General features: G+C 41.6%; 1 protein-coding gene across 1 annotated transcript in view; it reads right to left on the bottom strand.

Annotated features, from left to right (window-relative positions):
• Positions 1-201: 201 nt before the first annotated feature.
• The window catches only part of SLC5A8 (solute carrier family 5 member 8), a 47,055-nt gene continuing 22,455 nt past the window's right edge, over positions 202-24,801 (bottom strand). The window contains exons 6-15 of the mRNA XM_088467874.1: positions 22,432-22,572; positions 17,837-17,966; positions 17,358-17,446; positions 16,817-16,929; positions 14,591-14,658; positions 13,928-14,014; positions 8,972-9,180; positions 6,657-6,760; positions 3,777-3,871; positions 202-623 (exon numbers count right to left, since the gene is read on the bottom strand). Coding sequence (XP_088324000.1) covers positions 483-623; positions 3,777-3,871; positions 6,657-6,760; positions 8,972-9,180; positions 13,928-14,014; positions 14,591-14,658; positions 16,817-16,929; positions 17,358-17,446; positions 17,837-17,966; positions 22,432-22,572 — 1,177 coding nt within the window. The 3' untranslated portion in view covers positions 202-482. The remainder of the gene's footprint in view (positions 624-3,776; positions 3,872-6,656; positions 6,761-8,971; positions 9,181-13,927; positions 14,015-14,590; positions 14,659-16,816; positions 16,930-17,357; positions 17,447-17,836; positions 17,967-22,431; positions 22,573-24,801) is intronic.

Raw genomic sequence — 24,801 nt, 5'->3', positions numbered from 1 at the left:
ATAAAACTACCGTATTAAACCATAACAATTAAACACTTATTGCTAGCGCAACATCAAAGCTCAACTGTTATTGGTCCACAAAGGCACAAATACAATAATAACTGACTATTGTTTTATTAAACAAACTCAGTGGAGTAGAACCACATTAACAAGGATATCAATACACAACATATTGTACAATAAAGTAAGTCCAGAGGTTATATATGTAAGCGACTTCCCTGAGACAATCTGTGAGCAGTCATATCAGGACTCCTGTTTATTTTACATTTTCCTTATATAAAGTCCATACACTTTAATATTTTTTTTCCGTAAATTTCATATATACATATTATGGGGGCAATTGTAACTTGACAACTTGGATATCCAGAGTTCAATTGATGATTATCCAAACTTGTTTCCATAACGAACATTATAGATGAACAGTCAATTTCTGTTGCTCTTTGTTCATATATTAAATGCACCTTACAGAACTCTGTGAAACATTAGGATTGAATTCCATTCATTTTCTCATTTATGTGTGTGCTGTACATTTCCATATTACTAAAAGCCGGGTTGTCTGTCCCTTTTTCTGAACTCAGATCAGGATCCTTAGGCTTGATATTTAATACTTCAACTTTTTCATTCTGCAAAAATGTTAAAACGAGTATCATTAATAAAACATAAATCGCAATATATGAAGTTAAGCATATGTGTATTTTACCATGTAGAATTTCATACTGCAATTTTCATAAAGAATATAAAATCTGCCCAAGGTTTAGTTACATGATAGAAAATAAAGATGGATGTAATGACAGAATATGGTCAGTTCTGCAGTTCTAGGTTTGGGTTTTTCATCATATTTGTTATATATGTTTAAAGCTAGGGATGTGCAGGCTCGGTTCTACTCGGTTCCGTTCGGTTCTTTTTACCGGATCTTATTGGGTTTCAGCTGTCACGAGTTTTGGATAGCCAATAAGATTCGGTAAAAAGAACCGAACGGAACCGAGTAGAACCGAGCCTGCACATCCCTAGTTTAAACCTCCCTATTCTAGTAGTGTATGTATTTATTTATAACTTATGTTCGTACCCAGGGTCGGACTGGCCAACAGGGGTACAGGGGAAATCCCCGGTGGGCCCTAATGCTTAAGGGCCCCACCCCCTTCTCTAATATCAGGGTCCAGACCATACACTTGAATTATACCTTATTACTCTATTAGAGGGTCAGTCACTTGGTAGAGCAGGAACATGGCAGAACATGGGTGCTTGGTTTGTCCTATGTAATGGTTGGCCAAGCCTCTTTGGTGGTTGGCAATACCCTCTGTGGCGGCTAGCCATGCCCCTTAAGCATTTCCCCTGGTGGGTCTTTCATGCCCCAGTCCAACACTGTTCGTACCATCTATTTATCTTATCTTAACAGTGTTGGCGTTTATATTTACTGTAAGGACTCATATGTCATTGGTAATAAGGTTTTGTTCCTGGCTTGACCAAGCTTTATAGATCGGCTGCAATCTCTTGCAATGCACTTGACCCTACAGTTGCTCATGTTTGTAGATAGCTATGTAAAAAAATTAAGTACCAAACCGTTGTTCCTTAAATGGGGTAAAATACCCCGCTTACTGATGCTTTTTAAAGAGGTAGCAAGTGCCCTAATGGTATTGCTGCTGATAACAGATATTGGCTGTGGGTTTACATAAAACAAGATGGATAGTCTACTTGCATGTATGGCAGTATGTAATTGGGTGAAACTGTTATTACTTATTTATGGTCATTTCCTTAATTTTAACAGGTGCAATTCCAAAAGCTGGAAGTTGGCATGTACCTATGTGCTAGATGGACCTATATGAATGTTCATGAATTATTACATCTACAATACTGGACATCCAGAAATTCTGTGGTGAGTAAATGACCAATATCAGTATTGGTCAATCAAGTAATTAAAGAAAGTTAATTTCTGATATTTTCTATTGTTTATTTGTTCTTTTTGCTCAATGTTGTAAAACTTGTATTCCACTGTGACTGCGCTCATAATATTCCAAGCACAAAGTATGTGCATTGTGGAAATTGGAGGACATTATTGCTGCTCAGGTGACCAGATCTGACAAGAAGTATGGTCCCAGTTTTCATACAGTCACTGTACTCTAAATGTAATCAGCATTGTGACTGGCTTGACAACAATAATAGTAGTACAACGTTTAGCACTGTAAAACCAGTAAATCTGCTAAAAGCAATTTGAAAGTTCTAGAGAACACTAGCAATGGCTATACAAGATCCTGAGACTCGGGATAAGTGCTCTGCTGAGCTGTTGCTGTAAAGGAATTGATATGAAAGCATGTATGGACATGTGAAATTATACAGTGGCAATCTAAGCTATTATTCTAAGGCAGTAGTTCCCAAACTTTTTCAAATCACGGCCGCCTAGAGTATCAGCATTTTTTTCATGGCTCCCCTAGGCCAAAAGTTTCTTATTGAGACATTTAGCAAAAATTAAATGAAGTAAATTGTGCTTATATGTCATCCTTAGGTTCAGTTATGTGGTGGATGACAGGGCTGTGCTTCTTTTTGTCCACATATTGTTTGATTTGCAGCCAATATCACTGGTTTTGCCGATCACACTGACTAAATAATATCATTTTATTTGGTACTGGACCACCAACTCGAGGCACCCCTAAGTGCCCTGAGGCACCCCAGGGTGCCATGGCACACAGTTTGGGAACCACTGTTCTAAGGAATTATTGGGATAGCACAACAATATGACAGCTATACTAAGGTATAGGAGGCCATATAATATCTTATTGTCTGTCTTGTGAGGCTGTAAGGTGTCATACAGGAGACAACTAGGTCTGAGAAACAAAGTCATTTGCTGGGGAGGGGGAGGGAAGGAGCATTATGTTAAGTTTTTACATTTTCCCCATATTTGTAAAAAGTATATCCTTTACAGTAGCATTTATGCTGAAATAAGTGCATCTTTTTCTTATACCATGTCAGGTATACATTCTTCATAATAACACTTTTCCACATGGTGCACTAAACATAAGTTTTGCTGTACTGGGGTGGTAATTTACACTTTGAGCTGTGCCACACTAATTTGATACATAAAATGTGTGGTACATGCAGAGAGATGCTCTCAACTCAAATACACTTGTCATTTACGTTAGCATAGGGATAGCAGTTTTATTGTGCTTCCAATAATCATCATCATTGTGCACCATTATACCAGCTTCACAACACGCGCTTCTCAGGTGCCAGGAAGGGGTGCCATGTATTGGGCGGCCGTGATGGTACACTCCAGGTATATAATTACAGCCCTAAGTTGGGTGAATATGTTATGGACAATTGAGGAGGTGCCCCTTCAGAGCCGGAGCCCGGCGGCAGGAGCCTCTACTGTCTCACATAGGTTTGCCCCTGGATGTATTAGTATGCATGCACTGTATTTTACATACAAAACAAACATACATATTACTCAAAATGAGTTCTATGATTTGCTCATTTTAGAATTTGCTATAGACACCCCACTAAGTTAATTTATTAGTTGAGTAACATTGCACTATGCTATCTTGCTTCCATGAATCACACTTGAAATTTTTTAAATTGTAACATTTTTCAGATGGCAGGTCTGGGAAACTGCAAAGTGTATACTGTAACCCATAGCAACCTTCTGTCTTTATTCTAGTACAGTTTACAAAAAAAACCAAATGTCCAACTTGTTGCTGTGGGTTACAGCACCTAATTTGCACAGTTGCTTGTATACTGCTAATTTCTAAACTGCCTCCTAATATGTTATCTAACTGCATACTTACATCTTCAGCACAACAAGAAAGAAATGGAATCTTAAGATAGGAGAAGTCTTGAGAATTTAATAGATAGTCCCGGTCTATGTTTTGTTTTAAACCTCCTGCAAGACAATAAAATATTCAATGCGTAAAATAGTTAGCAATGAATGCAAAAAAAACAAGTGAACAAGATACCTGAATATATGCGTAATTACTTATATGTTCATAATAAAGATAATTGCTGTATATGTTAAATAAGAAGAAATTTATATACAGGACTTCTAAAATGGGGGGGGGGATTTATCAAACTTGGGGAGAGATAAAGTAGACTGATAAAGTAGCAACCGATCAGCTCCTAGCTGTTATATTACAGGCTGTATTTTTTAATAAATGACAGATAGGAGTTGATTGGTTGTAAGTTATCTCTCTCCACTTTATCTCTCTCCAAGCTTTGATAAATCCTTCCCCTCTGAAATATTGGGGAAAGAAATACATACATTATATTATCAGCTATGATTTTTTTTATTCATAACAAAACATTTTATTATGAAATGTCAATGTGATTGTGTTATTATGAGGCATATTTGATAAAGTTATACTGAGGTTTTTGTGGGATTTCCACATAAATTATCTCCTGCATGTTTCAAGAGATTCCCTCTATTTTCATTTACAAAAGCAGTACCCTAATGGGTATTGTGAAAGTGCCAAAGTTATCAAGCTCAGCTTAGTTATTTGGAGCTTTTTTGGAAAGGGATGTCCGATGGGCTCGTAAGCCCAGCAGCTCTTCTGAATCCGAAGGCCGAAGTAAAGTTATCATGTAAATGATCACTTTACCTTTTAGTATTTGCAGGGACAGGTTCATTTGAGACTGTGCCATCCAAGAAACTATTAATAAGGCATTAGTGAACCTAACTAGATAAGGCAAAGCACCCAAGGGATGGACGGAGCGTTCAAGACAGGGCAAAGGGCCTGATTCAGACCCGCTCGCGAGCGCACATCGCTCACAAGCGGGTCAATGTTTGGCCCCTGCTCATGCGCCGCCTCCGGCGTACGCATGCGTGAGCCCCAGCAGGCGACAGCAGCTCCGTCGCTCCGGGGCTCACTACAAGAAGGGGCGGCTGTCGATGTTGATTGACAGCTCGCCACGTTTTGTAGGCGGGGAGGGGGGTGGCTGCACATACACAGGCTTTCCCTTAGGAACGCCTGCTGTTTGTGGGCGGCCCTGACATCACTCATGATGTCAGTAGTGGACTTCCTGCGCTATTACAGCAGGAAGTCCACTCGGGCTTGCGGGAGCCAAGACCCTCCCGCAGGGTCTCGCCGCAAGCCCGATGGTTACAATAATCATGACCATCACCCATAGCTGTACGAGTGGCCTGGAGGCCGGAAAAAAAAATAACGCCCTGATTCAGAGCGAGCGCATGCAAACAGCGTGCGCCTCTGAATCAGGCTCACAGTTTACAAAGGGTTGATTTAATTAAGGAGCAAAATGAGCATTTTTCCTGGGCTCAACATTATAGAAATGATACCTGATTTGGAGTTGTCCTTAATGATCTTCTATGTCACCCTCCAGTAATCACAAGAAGACAAAGGCCCTCTTAATTTTATTTAATGTGATTTATGTGACCAAGGTGATGGCAACTAGCTGGGCCAACTAAATAATAAAGAGGTGAATTTTAAACTCAACCTTTATGTAGTTAACTTCTAACAGCGCCAACTCTGTACCTACCCAAACCCTGTGTCATATGCTTGACTTCAGCTAAAGGGACAATTAATTTGTGCCCAATAATGTATTAAAGGGACAAGGCCACACAGTAAAAGTGCCATTAATTCATCAGTGGGCTGCTTTGAAACTAAAATATAACTTAAACAAAAATAATTTTAATAATGATGGCAGAAGAAATATTTTTATGAGGGGTGGCCTTCGACTCTGCAGCAAACCCTTACACCTATTTTATGGCATCAATTTCCTACTTTTAATGCTACACTATGACGTTTTACTAAGAATTTTCCTGGAGCTCTCTTAGTTCTTTAACACACAACTAGCATACTAATTAACAAGTTAATTGGTGGCGGAGGACGAGAGTGAAGGTCAAACATGCCTTTTTCTAGGTGGTGGGGTAGCATTACAAGTTTATGATAAAATGTTTATACACACTTACAGTAGTAACATAATAAGTGTGATATATATTAACACATATGTCAAAAACCTGCATAAGTTTAAGGATAATACTATGCAAAATCAGAAATGTCAATTTGTTTGTCCTCTGACTTAACTGCACCTCCCCAATCCCCCAGTCTCCTGTGCCTGGTTATCTCTAATAGTCCTCAGTAAGAGATCCTGCTTGTGTTCTAACTGCTGCAGGCAGAGCAGGACCTGGAAACTCGGGAGAACGCAAGTAAAGCAACATTTTCTACATTTCAGTTTCAGGTGGAATTATTCTTTAACAGAAACATGTTAACAACAGGGCCATAACTAGGGTAGTGCGATCAGTGCCATGGCACAGGGCACTGCAGGGCAAGGGGAGCTGTTTGGGCCTGTCAATTTTCTGTTATCCCCAGAATCTCCTGGCCTCCCCTATCCCTTACCTGGCCCTTCCGCATGAGGCTATGGCCCTTTTTCAGGTGCCATGGTAGGTCCCTATTTAATAATTGAGGGGGGCACCAATGCTCTCTCTGGCACAGGCCACCAAAAAGTCTAGTTATGGCTCTGGTTAGCAATAATAGGAATAATGAATACAGCAGTTTGATTGGGTAAAATTTGCTGGTTGCTTATCCATTCCTAGGTGTATATGACATCAGTACACGTGTACAGTAGCTGTATTAATTCACATCAGTATCTCCTTGATATGTTTAACATTTAAATGACTGTACAAATGTTTGAATTTTAATTGTAATGTGTCTTACCGGTTAACAGGCTGGCTATTACTCCAACAACAACAGCAATGATGGTACCAATGGTACTGAAGTATAAATAGGACATTGAGTACCAATTGTCAGCCAGTTCAGATCTGGGGAAAAAAAGTAATAATTCATAATAACTATTAACAAGAGCATGTACATAAGCAAGTCCATTAGCTATGTGTGTGTTATGGAAGACACCATTATGTAAGCTTTACCAATCTACAGCCAAGTCTGTTCAATGTGTAACACACAAGTCATTTACTGTACATAGAAATACACACACAGACTGACTTTAGGGCTACATAATGTTTAACTGTTCTACTGTTTAATAGTAGTCGCCCCATTGGAGACATAGGGGTCTATTTACTAAGCAGTGTTAGGAGACAGAGTGAAAAGTGATAAGGTGCCAGCCAATCAGCTCCTAACTGTCATCTCACAGGCTGTGTTTGAAAAATGACAGTTGGGAGCTGATTGGCTGGCACCTTATCACTTTTCACTCTGTCTCCTAACACTGCTTAGTAAATAGACCCCATAGATCTTGATTCAAATGTGGACACAGAACTGATATTTACAGTTGAGAGATAATTGGCCGACTGCACATTATGATTCTGCACACAGTGAGGATTTCTTTGCAAAGTGATTTACATTCAGGGACTGTTTGGGGGCGGTTACAGGGAGTGGCGGCAAAAAAGCAGGCATATTGTCTCAGCATACTACTGTGATCCCATATGCAGAAAACATGGTGCCAGTCTCTCAGTTCTCCCAGCCATGCTGCACAACCATAGGGTTACTCAGATGGTCGATTATCGAAGGATCTGTGACCACTGCGTGTTTGTAAGTACTTGCTTGGATCTACGAAGCCGCTGTTGAGTGTCTCGAGTGTGGTATAAAAGATAGACAGTTAAAAGGTTGACAATATCTAGATAGACACCAGATGTTAGACAGGCAATAGGTCGACAGGGACAAAAGGTAGACACACTAAAGGTCGACATAGAAGGTTGACATGTACAAATGGTCAACTGGGTCAAAAGGTCAATATGAAAATGGTCGACACTACTTTTTGTTTTCTAGTCTAACCTTCACCCTAACCCTCCCCTTGGTGCCTAACTCTAACCCTCCCCCCTAGTGCCTAACCCTAACCTTCGGGGTAGGTGCCTGACCATAACCATCCCTCCTAATGCCTAACCCTCCGGTAAGTGCCTAACTCTCCGGCAAGTGCCTAACCCTAAAAAAGTTAACCATTTGTGTGTCTGCAATTTTCATGTCGATTTTTTGACCCTATCGACCTTCTTCCATGTCGACCTTTAGTGTGTCAACCTTTTGTTCCTGTCAAACTACTGCCTGTCTAACATCTGGTTTCTATCTAGACATCGTCAACCTTTTAACTGTCTATCTATAGTCTGGATACAGAGCACCTCGATACACTTCTAGGCGGCTGCATGCATTAGTATATTTTCGCACAGCAGTTGTGTACGGGATCGCAGATACGATTGCATTAGCATGCATATAGAGTCCATAGACACAAACTGTACCGTACTGCAAAACGTCAAATACAGTCAGAAATGTTATGCATTGCCTTGTCGTTGCTTATTTGTAATATAATCGTTCAGTTATGTTTTTTTAATATATGCATTGGTCTAGAAAGATTGTATAAATAAATGAATTATTGAACAAACAATGGTAAGCATAGAGGTTTGGCCTGATATAATTTGCCCAGTTTAGAAATGTATTAATGTACATCTTCGTTGCCATTTACGTATAACCAAGCAGTCCATAGTTATGAATAGTCATGTCAGAATCATTTAGTACAGATGTTACACCTCACGCAACCCATTTTAATTAATTTACATCCGAAACCAATGAATGTACCTGTCTCTATTCATAAACCTGTCAGCCCATGCAGTGGCTCCGGGATTGCAGAGGTCACCGTTTAGGTTTAGGCTTATATTACACTGAGAAATAACACCTGTTAAACCTTGTCATTTGTCCTCAATTTTAGCAGAGCATTGATAGCGCGATCTCTGCCTAACTGCAGTATAGTGTGCTACCTAATGAACACCCCCATAGAACCTAATTATATTGTACTGTAGGGTAACGGATAAACAGACCCTTATTTCTTAACTCCTTATTTTTAAACATCTCAAATAATTGAAAGAGTAATCCTTTTTTACTAAATCTTTAATCCGATTGATGGACCTGTCCTTTTTCCTAAACCTTGCAACCCATTATATATTATATGCTCTATTATAATAAATAACTATCTCTAGCTATATTATAAAATTCCGAGCATCATCATGATTTTAAGACATATCACATACCTTTCATTGTCTTGTACGTCTGTCACTAAGGATGTTATGATGGGAAGAGCGGTCGTTAAATTCCAGTTGGCTTCTGGATTGCTGAAATTACAGCCTTGTGTAGACAGGAATTTTGGTAAAGTTCTTATAGGAAGAGGTGGGTAAAGCTGAGATCCAATCCCAACCCATAATGAAACTGTAAATCCCACCAGGAGACCAATCACAGCACCCTGTAATTCAAAAAAACAATTTAATTTAACTATCTCACATCAGTGATTACAGAGCCGGCCCTAGCCCATTTGGTGCCCTAGGCAAAATTTTGACCGGTGCCCCCCAACAACTTCCCATACCGAGGTGAACAGGCCGTCAGGAAAAAACAGGTGGCCCTCCTCAGTAGGTGCTGTTGACGTTTTAAAACTCATCTGTCTTTTCATTAGGACATGTCATAATGAAAATACCAATGGGTCTTGAAACATCAACATAACCTACGTGATTTGTGACAATATATCACTTTGTTAGAACTACTGAGGAGTGCCGCCTGTTTTTTTCCTGAGGGGCTGTTCATCTTGGTATAGGAATTTGTTTATTATCCTAGGAAGACACCCTCGAGATTATCAGTAAATTTATCCAGAGTGCCGGGCTGAATGTATTTATGTGTGTGTATGCGTGTATATATGTATATATATATATATATATATATATATATATATTTATATATATATACACACTATATTTATAGTAATGCCCCCCTGTAGTGCCCTTATAGTAATGTCCCCCTGTAGTGCCCTTATAGTAATGCCCCCTGTAGTGCCCTTATAGTAATGCCCCATGTAGTGCCCTTATAGTATTGCCCCTTGTTTTGCCCTTATAGTAATGCCCCCCTGTAGTGCCCTTATAGTAATGCCCCCATGTAGTGCCCTTATAGTAATGCCCTTATAGCCGCTGACATACACACAAAAAAAAAACTTAACCTTAAACCCACTCCTGCATCCACCCTCTGGTCCACCAGGCTGCTCCTCGGAACTATGGGAGAGACGTCATGACGTCTCTCCCATAGTGCCCATGGGGAAAGCCGGAGGCTGGAGTTCAGGGGAGGACTCCAGCCTCCGGCTACCGCACAGTCCGCATCATGCACTGAGCTGAGCAGTCTGTGTTCAGCCAGTGCTGTGATCGGAGCCTGTGTAATGCGCTCTCCGCTCGTTACATAGGCTCCGATCACAGCACAGGCTGAACGCAGGCTGCTCAGCTCAGTGCATGATGCGGACTGTCTGTGCTAGGCTGTAGACTGTTAGAATGAGCTTCTATGCAGAAGCTTATTCCGACTAAGGGCCAGGCAGATGCGGATCCCGGTCAGATGACTGGCCTGGCCATCCGCTGCGCTGCCCGATCGGAGAGCTCCAATTGCGGCAGCGAGCTGTTGGAGGAGCAGGTAGCTGCGCCGGCTCCGGGGTAGCAGTGGCTGGTGGCCCCAGTGGCAGGCAGCAGCAGCAGGGGGGGACAGGCAGAGCTCAGCCCTGGAATGCCCCTAGCAGTCTGAGTCGCCCCTAGGCATTTGCTTATAATGCCTATGCCTAGGGCTGGCTCTGAGTGATTCATAACATAGATTAGTTCATACAGTATGTGAGACATAAACCGATTTTAGAAACGCACAAGGGGTAATATAATTGCTTAATGCTACCCCTCTAGGATGGTTGTTATGTGTTGGAATAAACTTTGCACAATTTTGGTGTGAATAGTGTGTTAGCCAAGCATTATGGTATCTATGTGAAATTGATTGCATTCAGAAGCTTATCCTGCGTTATCTGATCATAATGATATTACCACATTTTGTGGAGCCAGTGTTGATTGCAATCAAGCATATTTTTTCTTGCAATGTAACATTTAAGATAATAAGCAAATGATAAATTACATGATATTATCAGGCTATTTTAGGGATAAAACATACTATAACGTTCAAAACCCCCAGAGATGTCTGTGTGCTGTGTAAGCATCCCGGCAATTGTGAGATAATAACCCGTGATGTTTTGGCCATGATGAAAGTGCTACAGTCCAGGTGAGATATATGTTAATTAACATGCAGGCTAAAATGTGATAAGGTTACATATGATAGGAAAGTGGAATATATAAGTGGTAAATATGACATGAACAGTAAAGGTGGCTCAGGGAAGTGAAGGCATAAGGCTATGTCACACATGCTGGTTTTCATCGGCCGGCAAAAAACTTTCCAAAGCCGGATGGTTTTTTTGCTGGCATTCAGTGCCTTTCAAATGGAACAGCTTTGAGACGTTTTTAATTGTTAGTTTTGTCCCTTCATCTACGGGGCATGCGCAACAACAGCAGCTGCAGTACAAGCCGGACGGACGGTATGTCTGCAAGGAAACATTGTTTCCTATACTCCACTGCCTTGCCTGGACGGCAAGCACATGACACGGCAGCCGTCCTGTTCAGTGGATACTCCCGGCTGTTACATGGCGACCGTGCCGTGCCTGTGCGGTGTGAAAGAACCCATCTGCTTCCACGCATTTATTACAGTTAACACCCGGCAAAAAAAACAGAAGTTTTTTTGCCGGATGGGGAAAACCGGCATGTGTGTAATAGGCATATTGGACATACGCAGCAGCTATACAAGCTTAGAAAAGCCGGCATGTGTGTAATAGGCATATTGGACATACACAGCAGCTATACAAGCTTAGAAAAGCCGGCATGTGTGTAATAGGCATATTGGGCATGCGCAGCAGCAGCTATACAAGCTTAGAAAAGTCGGCATGTGAAAGGAAACATTGTAACATATACTTCACTGACTTGCAGGGACGGCATGGATACGGCACGGCAGCCGTCCTTGTCAGTGGATATTCCCGGCTGTAACACGGCGACTGTGCCGTATTAGTGCTGTCTGAAAGGACCCATCCATTTCCAAACTTAAATAAAATTTTGTACACGGCAAAAAAATGCCCTGTTTCACCGGCATGTGTGAATAGCCCATACTCTAGCATATTCTACTGTAGGGTACAGATAGCCTCTCAGTAAAGAGTGAAGTGGGTATTTGAATAGGTGGTGGTGTAAGGGATTACAGTGTAGTTCGGATTCTGTGGAATCCGAACCGCTCCGAACATTGGGGATCCGAGTCCACCCGAACCCTGTTCGGGTGTTCACCGCCTGACTCGGATCCCCGTTCGGGGCCGAACGGCGGCCGCCTGATGTCGGATTCTCACTAGAGAATCCTACATCAGGGCTCCTATTGTGTAGGGCAGAGCGCTGTGATAGCGGTCTGCCCTACACAGACACAAACACACAGCCGCCAGCGGCAGCTGTGTGTTTGTTACAGCAGCCAATGAGAGTCACACAGACTCTCATTGGCTGCTGCATGGAGGGAGCCGGCTGGAGCTCACACATGAGCTCCGTCTTCCGGCTCCCTCCTCAGCGTGTGACAGCAGAGCGGACGGCGCGGGAGCGGGGATACAGGTAACTTTTTATATTATTTTTTTTACTTGTGCAAGGGCCGGGGGCGCTACTGGGGGGGGGTCTGCTACTGGGGGTGCGGGGGGGCCATACCACTGGGGGGGGCTATACTACTGGAAGGGGTCTGCTACTGGGGGGGGGGCTATACTACTGGGGGGGGTCTGCTACTGGGGGGGGTCTGCTACTGGGGGGGCCATACTACTGAGGGGCCTGCTACTGGGGGGGGCTATACTACTGGGGGGGGTCTGCTACTGGGGGGGCCATACTACTGAGGGGCCTGCTACTGGGGGGGCCATACTACTGGGGGGGGCAATACTACTGAGGGGGGCTTACTACTACTGGGGGGGGCCTGCTACTGGGGCAGCCTACTACAGGGGGGGCCATACTACAGGGGGGGCTACTACTGGGGCAGCCTACTACTGGGGGGGGCATACTACTGGGGGGGCCATACTACTGGGGGGGCTGCTAATGGGGGGCATACTACTGGGGGGCCTGCTAATGGGGCATACTACTGGGTGGCATGCTAATGGGGGGCATACTACTGGGGGGGCCTGCTAATGGGGGGCATACTACTGGGGGGCATTCTACTGGGGGCACTGCATAGGGGACCCTACTACTAAGGGGACTGCATAGGGGGCACCACTGCTGGGGGCATTGTGTAAGGGACACCGCTACTATGGGCATTGTGTAAAAGGGTCACTACTGTGGGCATTGTGTAAAAGGGTCACTACTGTGGGCATTGTGTAAAAGGGGCACTACTGTGTGTCGTAACATAAATAAGAGACACTACTTTATGGTGTAATGTGAATCAGGCCCTATGTGCGGTGTAATGTGAATAAGATTGTGCACTGTGACTCCTTGGGCCGTAGCCCACTATGTAAACAAGTACTGTGATTCTGCTGGCCGTACCCCACTGGGTGGGTGCACTAGTTTTCATTTCTGCCACTGCTGTGTGGCAATGTGTCATAGATGTGCTTTATACTGTGGTGTCTGTGTCGTTGTGCCGCTGCTCTGTCGCTTAGTAACCACTCAGCTCACTGCAACCTTTGGCCAATAATGTTGAAAACAATATTATAAGCTGTGATATGGTCTAAATTGACTGGAAATTAATGTTATTGTGGTTAATAATACTCTAGGAAGAAAAAAAAGACCAATTTATGTGATTTTAGCTTTTTTTGTAAATTTTCGTAAAAAAATCCAAATCCAAATCCAAAGCCAGTCACCGCAGTTTGGCAAATCCAAATCCAAAGCCAGACGACGAATTAGAACCAAATCCAAATCCGGCAAAAATGGTCCGGCGCACATCCCTAATACAAACATGTCACTTTGCAATTAATATGCCGGCATGTTACCTCAAAATGCATGTATGTCTATCAGTTATTCTAATACTCACAACATTGACCTAATCAGAATCTTACTGACATGGCAATAGAGCTACAGAGGTGCCTGTGTTGGTGGGCAGACCTCATTAGTATTTCTCTATGCCATTTAACTACATAGAAATACATTTGTACTCACTAGTGAATTTGCAAAGGGAAAGATGATTCCTAGAACAAAAAGCCCCAGCAATGGGCCTCCAACCATACCGAAAATGGAGAGAGCGGCCTGTAAACAACATAGAAAAGAGTCATTACTGTAGGGAGTATATGAAGTGCTTACAGCTGTTTAATCGCTCAGCATAACTAGGTTTAGGGATATGATTTAGCAAACATACACACTGGTGTCAAAATGCAGACTTTTACTAAGATATTAGTCATGTTTTTTACAGCTAGCAAGCATTAAATGCATGCAAATGGATATGGGAATGGATGCAAAAGGATATTGGAATGGATGCATAGTTCCAATAACCCTGTACCCCTAGTATTTGTGCTTGCAGTCAGGAGTCTTTGTATTGTATTTTGTACGTTTTTTCTTATGCCGCCAAGATTATATTAGTAGAAAAATGCAGAAATCTAAGAATCAACAGAACCGGAAGCAATCAGATAATATAGCATATGCTATTGATAATATAGCATATGTACTATTGTTCTATTGGTACAGCTTTGTTTTCTAATAACTTTCTTTATTTTTGTATAGATATTTCCAATATTACTGATACACGAAATAAGCATAAATATATATATATTATATATATATATATATATATATAAAAGTTGTCTTTATACTAGTGATAACCATTACCTGTAATAAGCCACCCATCATGGATGCCAACGCGGCCATGGCGATACACACAGCACCGTACAGAAGACCTAAGAGAGGTCACAAATGACTTAGAAGCAGAATACAAATATAGCTCAAGAAAGGCTAATTTCACTTAGTGCTGTTAAAGGACAGCAAGAACAGTATTATATACTGGCGATAGTTTCTCCAGAATTATGAAATAGTGAAGGAATATATGTTTTTCTCTTTGACACCTCAGTTAACAGCAAGATATAACATAGGTAACACCAAGTACCTAGCAGCAATTATGAACATTATTCACAACTATATTTGAGCCTGTGATTTAGGGGCATATTCATTAAAATTCATATTTTAGCCCCAATAATCACAATTTCTTTTTGCCGCTTGTCACAGTAATAAGACATTATATATCTGGACAATATACCCCCAAAAAACGCATACAGATATAAGAGCAGGGATCCTATGCTTTCCAGAGCTTGGCACATTTCATATTTTAGCAGCCCTTATAGAAACCTATGGTGGCTGTTTTTGCAAATAAGTCTTTGATATTTAACGTCCTAATACTATTTAATGGATTAAAGAACTTCATTTAGCTTGATTACGCATAATTGGCAACAATTCATATAAATACTGTGTCCCTTGGATCTTCAGGGTCTTTTATTTCAAGAACTGATTCATTTTATTTTTTTCTTGCTCTGTTTTATATTTAATTTGTATTTTTATGTCTTAATAGTGCTAAGGGACCCATTTACAGTTGAAAGCAAACCCAGCAATTGCGCCTTCCCAGTTGTCTCGACTTCAGCATGACAGTCCCGATTTCTGGGCTCTGTCCTGCTCCCATAATGAGGACTGCATTGTCCCAATTGCTGCACAGTTGGGTAGGTATGTCTGTTCAGTGCTGGTGGTAAATTTACTAAGCAGCAATTTTGGTCGATTTGGTATGTTTCTGCAAAATCCTCTCAATTTTGTGATGCAGAGATTTGCTAAAAGCAAACCCACGGGGACATTAGATGGCATTGGTGTGGTTGGTGGTAAAGGTGGTAGTGGTAGGGGTCCTGTCTGTTTTATTAGTACTGGTTCCCACAATTTTTGATAGCGGCCGTGGCTGGGGTTCCAGTTTAGTGGTACAGAGAAAATCAGATTAAAAAGTTTTATAAAATAATATATAAAAGTGTTTTATACTTTAAAGTTATTTAGTGCTGCATCTACCATATATCCCCCCAAAATAAGCCCTAGACAGCATAAAACTACGATTTTTATTATTATGGTGTGTTTTTTCCAGTTTACCGACCACCAGTGTTCACTAATTAATTTATTTATGTCGAGGTTGTAAAGATCAGTTTCTTGAGTGTACAATTACTAATTGAGGAGGCGATTCAGTTTAAGACAATGGCCCTCATTCAGAATTCCCTGTTCTGAATGAGGGCGGCCACTTCCTATTTTTTAGTGCGGCCTCCTGGTCGCTAGCTAAGCTGTGGGTTACCACCCACAGCTTAGCGACCAACCAGGTTTATTGTCGCGATGGTGAACATCATTGCGACCATCGGGGCTTGCGACGAGATCCTAAGGTTGGGTCTCGGCAACGGCAAGCCCCAGGGAGCTTCCTGCTCTGATCGAGCAGGAAGCTCCCCACTGACATCACTGATGATGTCAGTGCGGCCACCCACAAAACAGTAGGCGTTCCTTAAGGAACGCCTCAGTTTTGGAAACCACCCCCCGGCCCGCCTACAAAACGGGGCGAGCTGTCAATCAACATCGACAGCCGCCCGTTTTGTAGAGAGCTCCGGAGCGAGAGAGTTTCTCTTTCACTCTGGGGCTTGCGCACGCACAGTGCAGCTGCTGCACGTGCGCAAGGCTAATGATCGACCCGGTTGCGAACGCATTGGTGCTTGCGACCGGGTCTGAATGAGACCCTATGTGCTGTCGGACAGCACCTCGATATCCAGCTGTGCACATTACCATCAATAATATTAGACAATGTCTGCTCATTTTCCTGTGCACCCCTATGGGAAAAAGTTGCGAAATACTTTGCAGACATTGAATCTCCCCTTAGTTCATATTTATTTACAATGCATGCAGCAGTGCCAGCTCTAACTACAGTATGTAGTAGATATAATCATGCCTTTATTGTGTCTAATTCCATACACTAATATCCTGTCATACGCAGCTCATATTGCATATGGTAGCATTATTTTAGTACAGTATATTATGTAAGTATCATCATACTTGTTCCTTTGGAAATCCACGACAGCTTAGTTTCACTGAGCGATTTGAAGTAAGGTTTTATAAGGTCTTCCACAGTGACAGCAGCCAAAGCATTTATACTGGAGGATACAGTACTGGAACACACAATATATAGCATTGTTAATATTATCTTTACTTACTCTTAAAGTTAAATATTCAAACTGATTATTGCTTTAATATTAGCGTGAACTGTCCTTCTAATATTTTATGCCATGTTATTTACATTTGGTGCTTAATGTCTAAAATTAAACAGTTCCTTAAATGACCATCACCATAAACTGTAGACAGGACCAAGTTACCCATTAAGCAGAACACCTAACGGTATGTTAATACAAATGAAACATAAAATATGTTAAAGTAACTTTTTGTAGAGATAATGTATAATGCAAAATTGAGTCATAAAACGCAACAGAATTACTTTTCACTATATCACCTTCCATTACTAGTTTTGGCGAAAAAAAGAAAATGGTATAAAACCTGAATACATATAACTAAAGATAGGTGGAGTAAATGGAATCTTTACCTTAAGGTTCCACTGTATGCACATGACACAAACAGCCCTGGCAGTCCTGGATAGTCCCTCAAAATGTCAAGAGCCAGGTACGGCATCAGCTAAAAGTAAATGAGATTATATATTATTTTCATGTTATAATTGCCCATTTGTATGAAGCTATATCACCTAGCCAGTTATAATAAATTATGTGAAAACAAAAGTTTTATTTTTATAGCTCTCTGCTTTTGGACACATAATAAATTAGCTAACAAAAATATATATAGGAGAAATCAAAGTTCTTTATAGAACTGCTCTGCTATAGGGTATTTACATTTTATCCTTCGTTTTCTTTTAAATGCTGATTAGCTACTTTACAATGCTGGAGACAACTATTAAATATACAATTAGATCTGTTTTTATATAGTTAGGGCATTTAGCAATTGATAAACCTAAAGAAAATATAGATTTTCTGTTGCAATGTAGCTTGGTTATAGGTGAATCTTTCTTACCTGGTCCGGGGCTGATACAAATTTGGCAGACCAAGGGTCACAGTCCTTATATATTGAGTACATAGCCAAGCCACTTAGGACTGCACAGGCTAGAATTGCCCAGAGTCCTAAAAGATTCACATACAGAGACCTGAACAAACATAAAATGCTAATCAATACAGAGTAATAAACACTGTAGCTCATGTTCATATTTGGTATAAAGACAAATAAGCCTAACCTGGGACTTGTCGGTTTGAGATATAAGAAAACCATCCATTTCAATTAAGGCGGAAATAGTGAGCGGTGGGCTCAACAAAATGTCATGACCACATTGTAAATAGATTGTAAACTCCACTGATTGTAAACTCCACTGATCTGAGTGGCCAATATTCTCTGTAAAGCGCTGCGGAATATGTGTGCGCTATATAAATAACTGATAATAAATTATAATAAATAATCCTGTACCCGATGCTTCTCATTGCCTTAAGGCGGGATGTACTAAAGGAATAATGCGGTGAAAACCCTTTCGTGGTTTTACCACATTTTTCGTGGTTTTACCACATTTTCCGTATGTATCAAAGGCTGGCCGCCATGGCTCCGATGCGGAGGGTAATGCCAGCTTTTGCTGGCATTACACTATAGAAGCCTATGGACTTCTACTGCATCACGCTGGTATGAGGGATCCGATCTGATCTCTCCCGCGTCTCTCTGTGCATGCGCAGATAAGACTCCAGGGTCATAAACCCGGAAGTCCACAGCGCAGAGCGGATCGCAAAAGACAGCTCTTATCGGAAGAGCTGTCCTTTGTGCTACTGATCGCATATGTTAGTACATATGTGATCAGTAGGGATGTGACACATGGCGTGATGTACTCCGCAAGGTTAGTACATCCCGCCCTTATCCAGGTGAAGGTTTATTAACCAGGTAGGAACAGGTATAGAAAGGATTAATGGTAGGTACAGGTTATCTGGATTGTCCAGTTGTAGCCAGGAATGTTTGTAGGGTTGCTGGGCATTGTGGTGTGCTGGATTTTGCACAAACTGTATGTGTAAATATAGACTGCGGTGGGGGCACAGTGTTAATTAGAGCCTCATAGTGCTCTCCATTACACAGAAAAACTCATGGGCACGTCCAATATGCCGAATGGAGCTGGAGGAAAGACGCGGCGGATAGCAGTGTATGTCGGAGTTTGCGTCTCCTGCAGTCTGCTCCAAGTAATAGTGCCCGGCACTAAGTACTGCAAAGGCAGCGTAGAGTGCGCCTCTAGCAAGCAAGAGCAGCAGGCCATCTGCCACTCCACTCCAGCCGAACAGCATTCTCCCTCTTTGCCCCGCGCTGTAGTGTACTGTAATGAGTGAGTTTAACTCTGTGTTTCCCAAACTCATTCCTCAGGGAGCACTAACAGTGCATGGTTTCCTTTCCATTTTTCCTAGTTAGTGCACAGGTGTATTATATGTATATATGTGCAAACAATGCAATATCATCAAGGGTTTCCCTTCAACTCCCAAACAAACGATATAAAGGGGGCTGGCTGGAGAGACAGAACTGGGGCTGACTAGAGCTGGAGAGACAAAAGGGGCTGCAGTTTCAGAAACACAGGGGGAGGGGCTGCCTATTTTGTCAGTCCCAGGCCCCACAATTTCTGATGGTAGCCCTGTGGGTAGAACACAGAGGCACATTAGTGCAAAACCAGAGTATTTGGCCTTGCACACTGTATGTAAATGTTTGAAGTTGGTGAAGAACAAAATGGGTGCTACTCTAGGTATTAGCAGGCCACCCTCATGGCCCTCAATATAGATACAGGAAACAGGTTATTGTGTAAGGATTGGTGCTACCCAATGAGAACCATATGTAAAATATATTGGAGACAGGGTGAGAAAAATAAATACTAATATGTAAACCTCATGGGTATAGATAAACCAAACACACATATAAACTGAATAACAGTGAAGGACTTGGGGGGTCATTCAGACCCACTCGCAAGCGGCAGTACGCTCGCAAGTGGGTCGATGTTCCCCACTGCGCATGCGCACGACGGAGGGAGCTCCGTCGTACGCATGCGCGAGACCCGGACTGTGACAGCCAAGCTGTCGCTCCGGGTCTCGCACCAAAGGGGGCTTGCTGTCGATCGTGACTGACAGCACGCCCCCTTTGGTGGACGTGCCTGCCAGATGGAGGCGTTCCCATGGGAACGCCTACCGTCTGAAGCCGGCCCCACTGACATCACTAGTGATGTCAGTGGGAGTGATTATGGCTCTGATAGAGCCAAAATCACTCCAGGACTTGTGGCTGGGTAACCCTGCCGCTGGGTTTCCGTCACAAGTGCGATAGTCGCGATGGTCAAGACCATCGCGACCATCTTTTTGGACGCTCGTATATGCTGTGGGTGGTCACCCACAGCTATACGAGCGTCAAGGAGGATGCTCCATTTTAATGGAGGAGGGCCCTGATTCAGAGCGAGCGCTCTGGTTAGAGCGTCCGGCTCTGAATCAGGCCTTTGGTTCCAACAAATGCAGGCACTAAATACAAATTACAGTACTTCAGGAAGTATTACATTTAATGTAACCACTCCATTAATTGGTGGATAGAAGTAATAAACAAGTTTAATTATAAAATATAACAATTTATTCTAAAATTGCACAAAGATAAAATAATAAAACAAGTTAGATGGACCGTATATCTGGTATCTATAATACACAGGTCTGGTAAAATGCATGTAAATGTTACATATATTAAATAGTATAATTGGAACCAAGTCCTTCACTGATTTCTAAAGGTGCGTACACACTAGACGATGTGTGTACCCAGCGATATCAGCAGCTGCGGGACCTGGCGGGGGTGTCGGCATCGGTAAGTTTTTGTTCTTATTCATTTGATGAAAAGAACACTTTTTAGAACTCAAATAACAGATTTCATGAATTCCTAAATATATTATAGCAGATGTCAATATGTGTCTTTAAAAAGAGTATCTTGCTGCTGCTCTCTGGGCTTCTGCTTATCCATAACAAAAATTATGAATATCAAAAATGTAAACTAATATATTTTTATTAGTATCACCATTTTAACTTTGCATTGAGGATCATTGGATTAATGAATTATTTTCTTAAATTGATTGGCTAATGAGGATATAAATAACTCTCCCCTTCTTCCATATGTAACAAAATCAATGTCTTTGATTAAACCACTTCCAAGCAGAGAAACACATTAGATGATTGTTATATGCTTGGAACTTGTACATAATATCTTCCCAGTGCAGTGCACAGAATTATAGCTTAACGAGACTAATTATTCATTTGAATAAGTAATAAGTTAATCGTTGACCCTTTTGTCACTATAATGGGTAATATATTGATGTATACTAAACTTGCACTTTAAAGACTTTTCAGAAAAATCACTCCAAAGAAGTCAGGAATATATTCTCTATTTTTTCCAATCAGAATATAAACTATAGAATATAGAACTATACTGTGTGTGATATGAAAGTGCCCATAAGAGAAGTTCAGCCTGTTTCTAATATGTGATTTACCCCTTTTACGCCAACAATAACCTGGGATTTTTGGCAGTGTAAATGATTCCACCCGGGTACAGGGAACCAGGGATCCAAATCTGGTAGTTTGCAGGGTTGGCATCGGGTCGTTCCCATGGCACCCTGCAGTGTGAATAGCGCAATCCGGATCACGATCACACGGGATCGTGCCACATGCCGCCTGATTGGCTGGCTTCAGTGGCGCTTGGAGATTGCATTCTCTCCAAGTATCCTCTGCAACGCCGGAAGAGCCAGGTCACTGCAGACCCATCTCCGGTGTGAACGGCGCCGACTCAAAAATATCCTGGGTCAGCGCTGCAATTTGAATTGGTTCTGTGCCGGGTCTGATCTGAGTTGGAACAGTTTTCAAACTTCCGGATCTGACCCGGAACTTTGGTGTAAAAGTGGTATAATTTATTTGTCATACAGCTGACACAAAGTATATTGCACTTACTAATTAGGTTATTTATAAATGTTGATGCTAATCAATTATTTGTGTATTTGCTATTTAGTTTAATACATTTTATATATTTAAGTTTTGTCTCTTGTATTATATAAGATTACTTCTATAAAAACAGTATTATATATCATGACACTACTCTAGCATTGTTTGATGTAAACTAGTATTTTATATAATTTCCAAAAGGACTTTTCATCTATTTGATAGTAATATTCGCCAATAACATAAACATGCCAAAATAAGGCTGACGTTTAGTAATAATGAGGTGTGCAGTTTGTGTTCTATTTCAATTAACACATCATTGAGAAATAATATTCATGTATTCTTAAACTAACTAGGTATGACATCAATGTAAAGGTCACTGAAGTACATACACAGTAATGTAGACACATTAATTTCTTATTCTTGGCATATCTTGTATTCTATTGCAAAATCTGACTTCTCTTCCTTATTACATGTACAGACTAAACAAATGAATCAGAGATGTCACAAGAGCTGCAGTTGTATCATCTCCCTTACTACATATTGTGCAATTTGTGTTATCAAAGAGCTCATTATCCTCATAGCATAATGATGTTACAGTTCTGACTTATTATAGTAAATTTTGATAGTACATAATCTCATACTTACAATTTCGCTTGGAATCTGCTTTTGCAAGCTATATATCGCTGCACTTGAGACTGATTGACACCATAAATTCCGGTCCAAGTAAAGGTTCCTCCTATGACAATGGTCCAAAAGGAGTGTCGCTGGAGTGGGTGGGGATTGAAACTAAATAAAAATAATAAAAGTGACGAAAAGAGTCACCAATAATATACAAGGATAAGTGTATTGATAAATTTGCATGTCAAATAGAAAGAATGGAGAATGTAGGTCTTCCAATCGCAATTTGTAACGTCCCTTTCATTTCACATTAATACTGTCGATAATATTGAAAAAATTAAAAATATTTGATCATCACATGTCACCAAAAACAGCAGAATAACCAGAATTTTAGGACCCTGGGCTCAAAAACTTGTACCTAGATGTAAGAGATGGTTTACAAAGTCCAAGATTATAACATGACATACAGAGAAGTATATGACATAATGAGCTATCCTAAAGTATGATATACCAGTTTAAGGTACACATTTGAAATAATAATGTAATATAAGTTATAATGCAGTAACTTTAGATTAGAAGACATAGGGAAGATGTATCAAACCAATCAGTTTCTAACTGTCATATTTCAGACTGTGTTTGTAAAATGACAGGAGCTGATTGGTTGATACTTTGGAGTCTGTTCATGATGTAGTGAACTGAAAACAGGGCTTTACACTGCTTCTTTCTATTCATGAAGCAGGTTCATGACTTCTCCAGCGACGCCCCCGCTCCGTGGCTAAATCACTTCCCCATACAGTAGTATGGGGCGAGCGATTCATAAAAGAATGGAAACGATGAGAGCAAAGAAGTTGAATACTTCCCTGCTCTCTGCCCGTCAACCAGCGCTTACTCCGCCCCCTTTAGACCAGCATCTTTCGCAGCTGGTCTGACATGCTGGTCTCAGACGCCAGCACATATGCAGTGGGAAGAAGACATATCGGACTTCCAATATGTCTATCTTCGTGCTGCTTCCCATGATCGCAGAGGGGACGTTTACCAGAGGACGTCGCCGGACAGGTAAATTTACAGCAATGCAATATATAGTGATATTTTTCGGTAGCCAGTTCATGTTTTACATGAATATAGCTCTTTATCTCTCTCCGCTTTATCGCTCTGCAAGGTTTGATACATCTCCCCTACAATGAGTCATCTTATGAAAATATAAAGTGCTCAATCCAATTAGGAGCAAAGGGGACAGGTTGTCATTGTAACGGTGTAAAATTAGCTCCCTCAGGGACCGATATCACCGTGAACTCTCACATGTTTGCTCAAAGCCCTATTGGGCTGCAAAAAAATGTGCGAGTCCAGCCGTAAATGAGGCATATAGCGGCACTGGTGTTGTGAGTGCTCCACGATATTAGGACTTTCATCTTTGATTGGTAGGAGGCTCCTCTTCCCCACCCCTTTCTCCTTTCTGTTCCCTCTGCCTGTTGGATCCAATATTTGTTAAATAAAGAATTACAAAAACAAGACAAAAACTTAGGACTTTTATTAGGACTATTTCACATAACCCTTATATTACTATTATATGGTTCTGGCTGTGTAGTTATCTGTGTGTATTATGCATTTACATAATGGCACTGAACCATCCTTATATGTAATCAACCACTTACAATTCTTTTCCCTCTGTTCCCTTGTGTCAAATTGCTAAACATTGCATAATTATAAAATAATACTATGGACATGAACAGAAGCAGATTGTACCCATACCTGTCTGAGTACTGTATACACGTCAGAATGCTTGCAGCTAGTAAGGTGTGTGTGCACAGTGGGCCTGATTCATTACGGATCACTAATGCGATCACAGCTCCATAATCGCACACAGGTCTGCTGCGAAAATATGCTAATGTATGCAATCGCAAAGCCGTTGCAGACCATCAAGAAACATTGGAGCCTCACGCACAGTTACAGCAAGTCAGACCTTACTCAGAAATTACTACTGAAAGTGCTGCCTCCGTCACATAGTACAGAGTCGGCGGGCACTAGGACCCATCGTTGCTCTCAAAACAGGTCAGTACTGCAACATGCACTACTGCACATGCGCGGCAGTGCCGCGGGTCACCTTTCTTAGGTGACCATTAGCCACTGATGCGCCTCAGACGTCCTGGACACTTCTACAGCTCTATCTATGCTGTACCACCACTGATTAGGTGCCCAAGCACCCTACTGTTCTCACAGTGAGTTTAGAGCCTGACGGTGCGTTCTGCACCAGATGCACAATGCCCGGCAAACCCTGTCGAAGCTTCCACAGCCTGGCCGCTTGTGTGGCCAGGAAATCTGCATACTAAGACACATACCCTGGCCTTGCTACTCCCAGGAAATGGGGGTGACATGCCCCAGCTTCCAGGAATGTACCCT

This window comes from Taudactylus pleione, unplaced genomic scaffold (genome assembly GCF_031769625.1).
Source record: "Taudactylus pleione unplaced genomic scaffold, aTauple2 ptg000077l, whole genome shotgun sequence".
In the NCBI taxonomy this organism is placed as follows: domain Eukaryota; kingdom Metazoa; phylum Chordata; class Amphibia; order Anura; family Myobatrachidae; genus Taudactylus; species Taudactylus pleione.
This window is presented reverse-complemented; position numbering and strand designations above follow the sequence as displayed.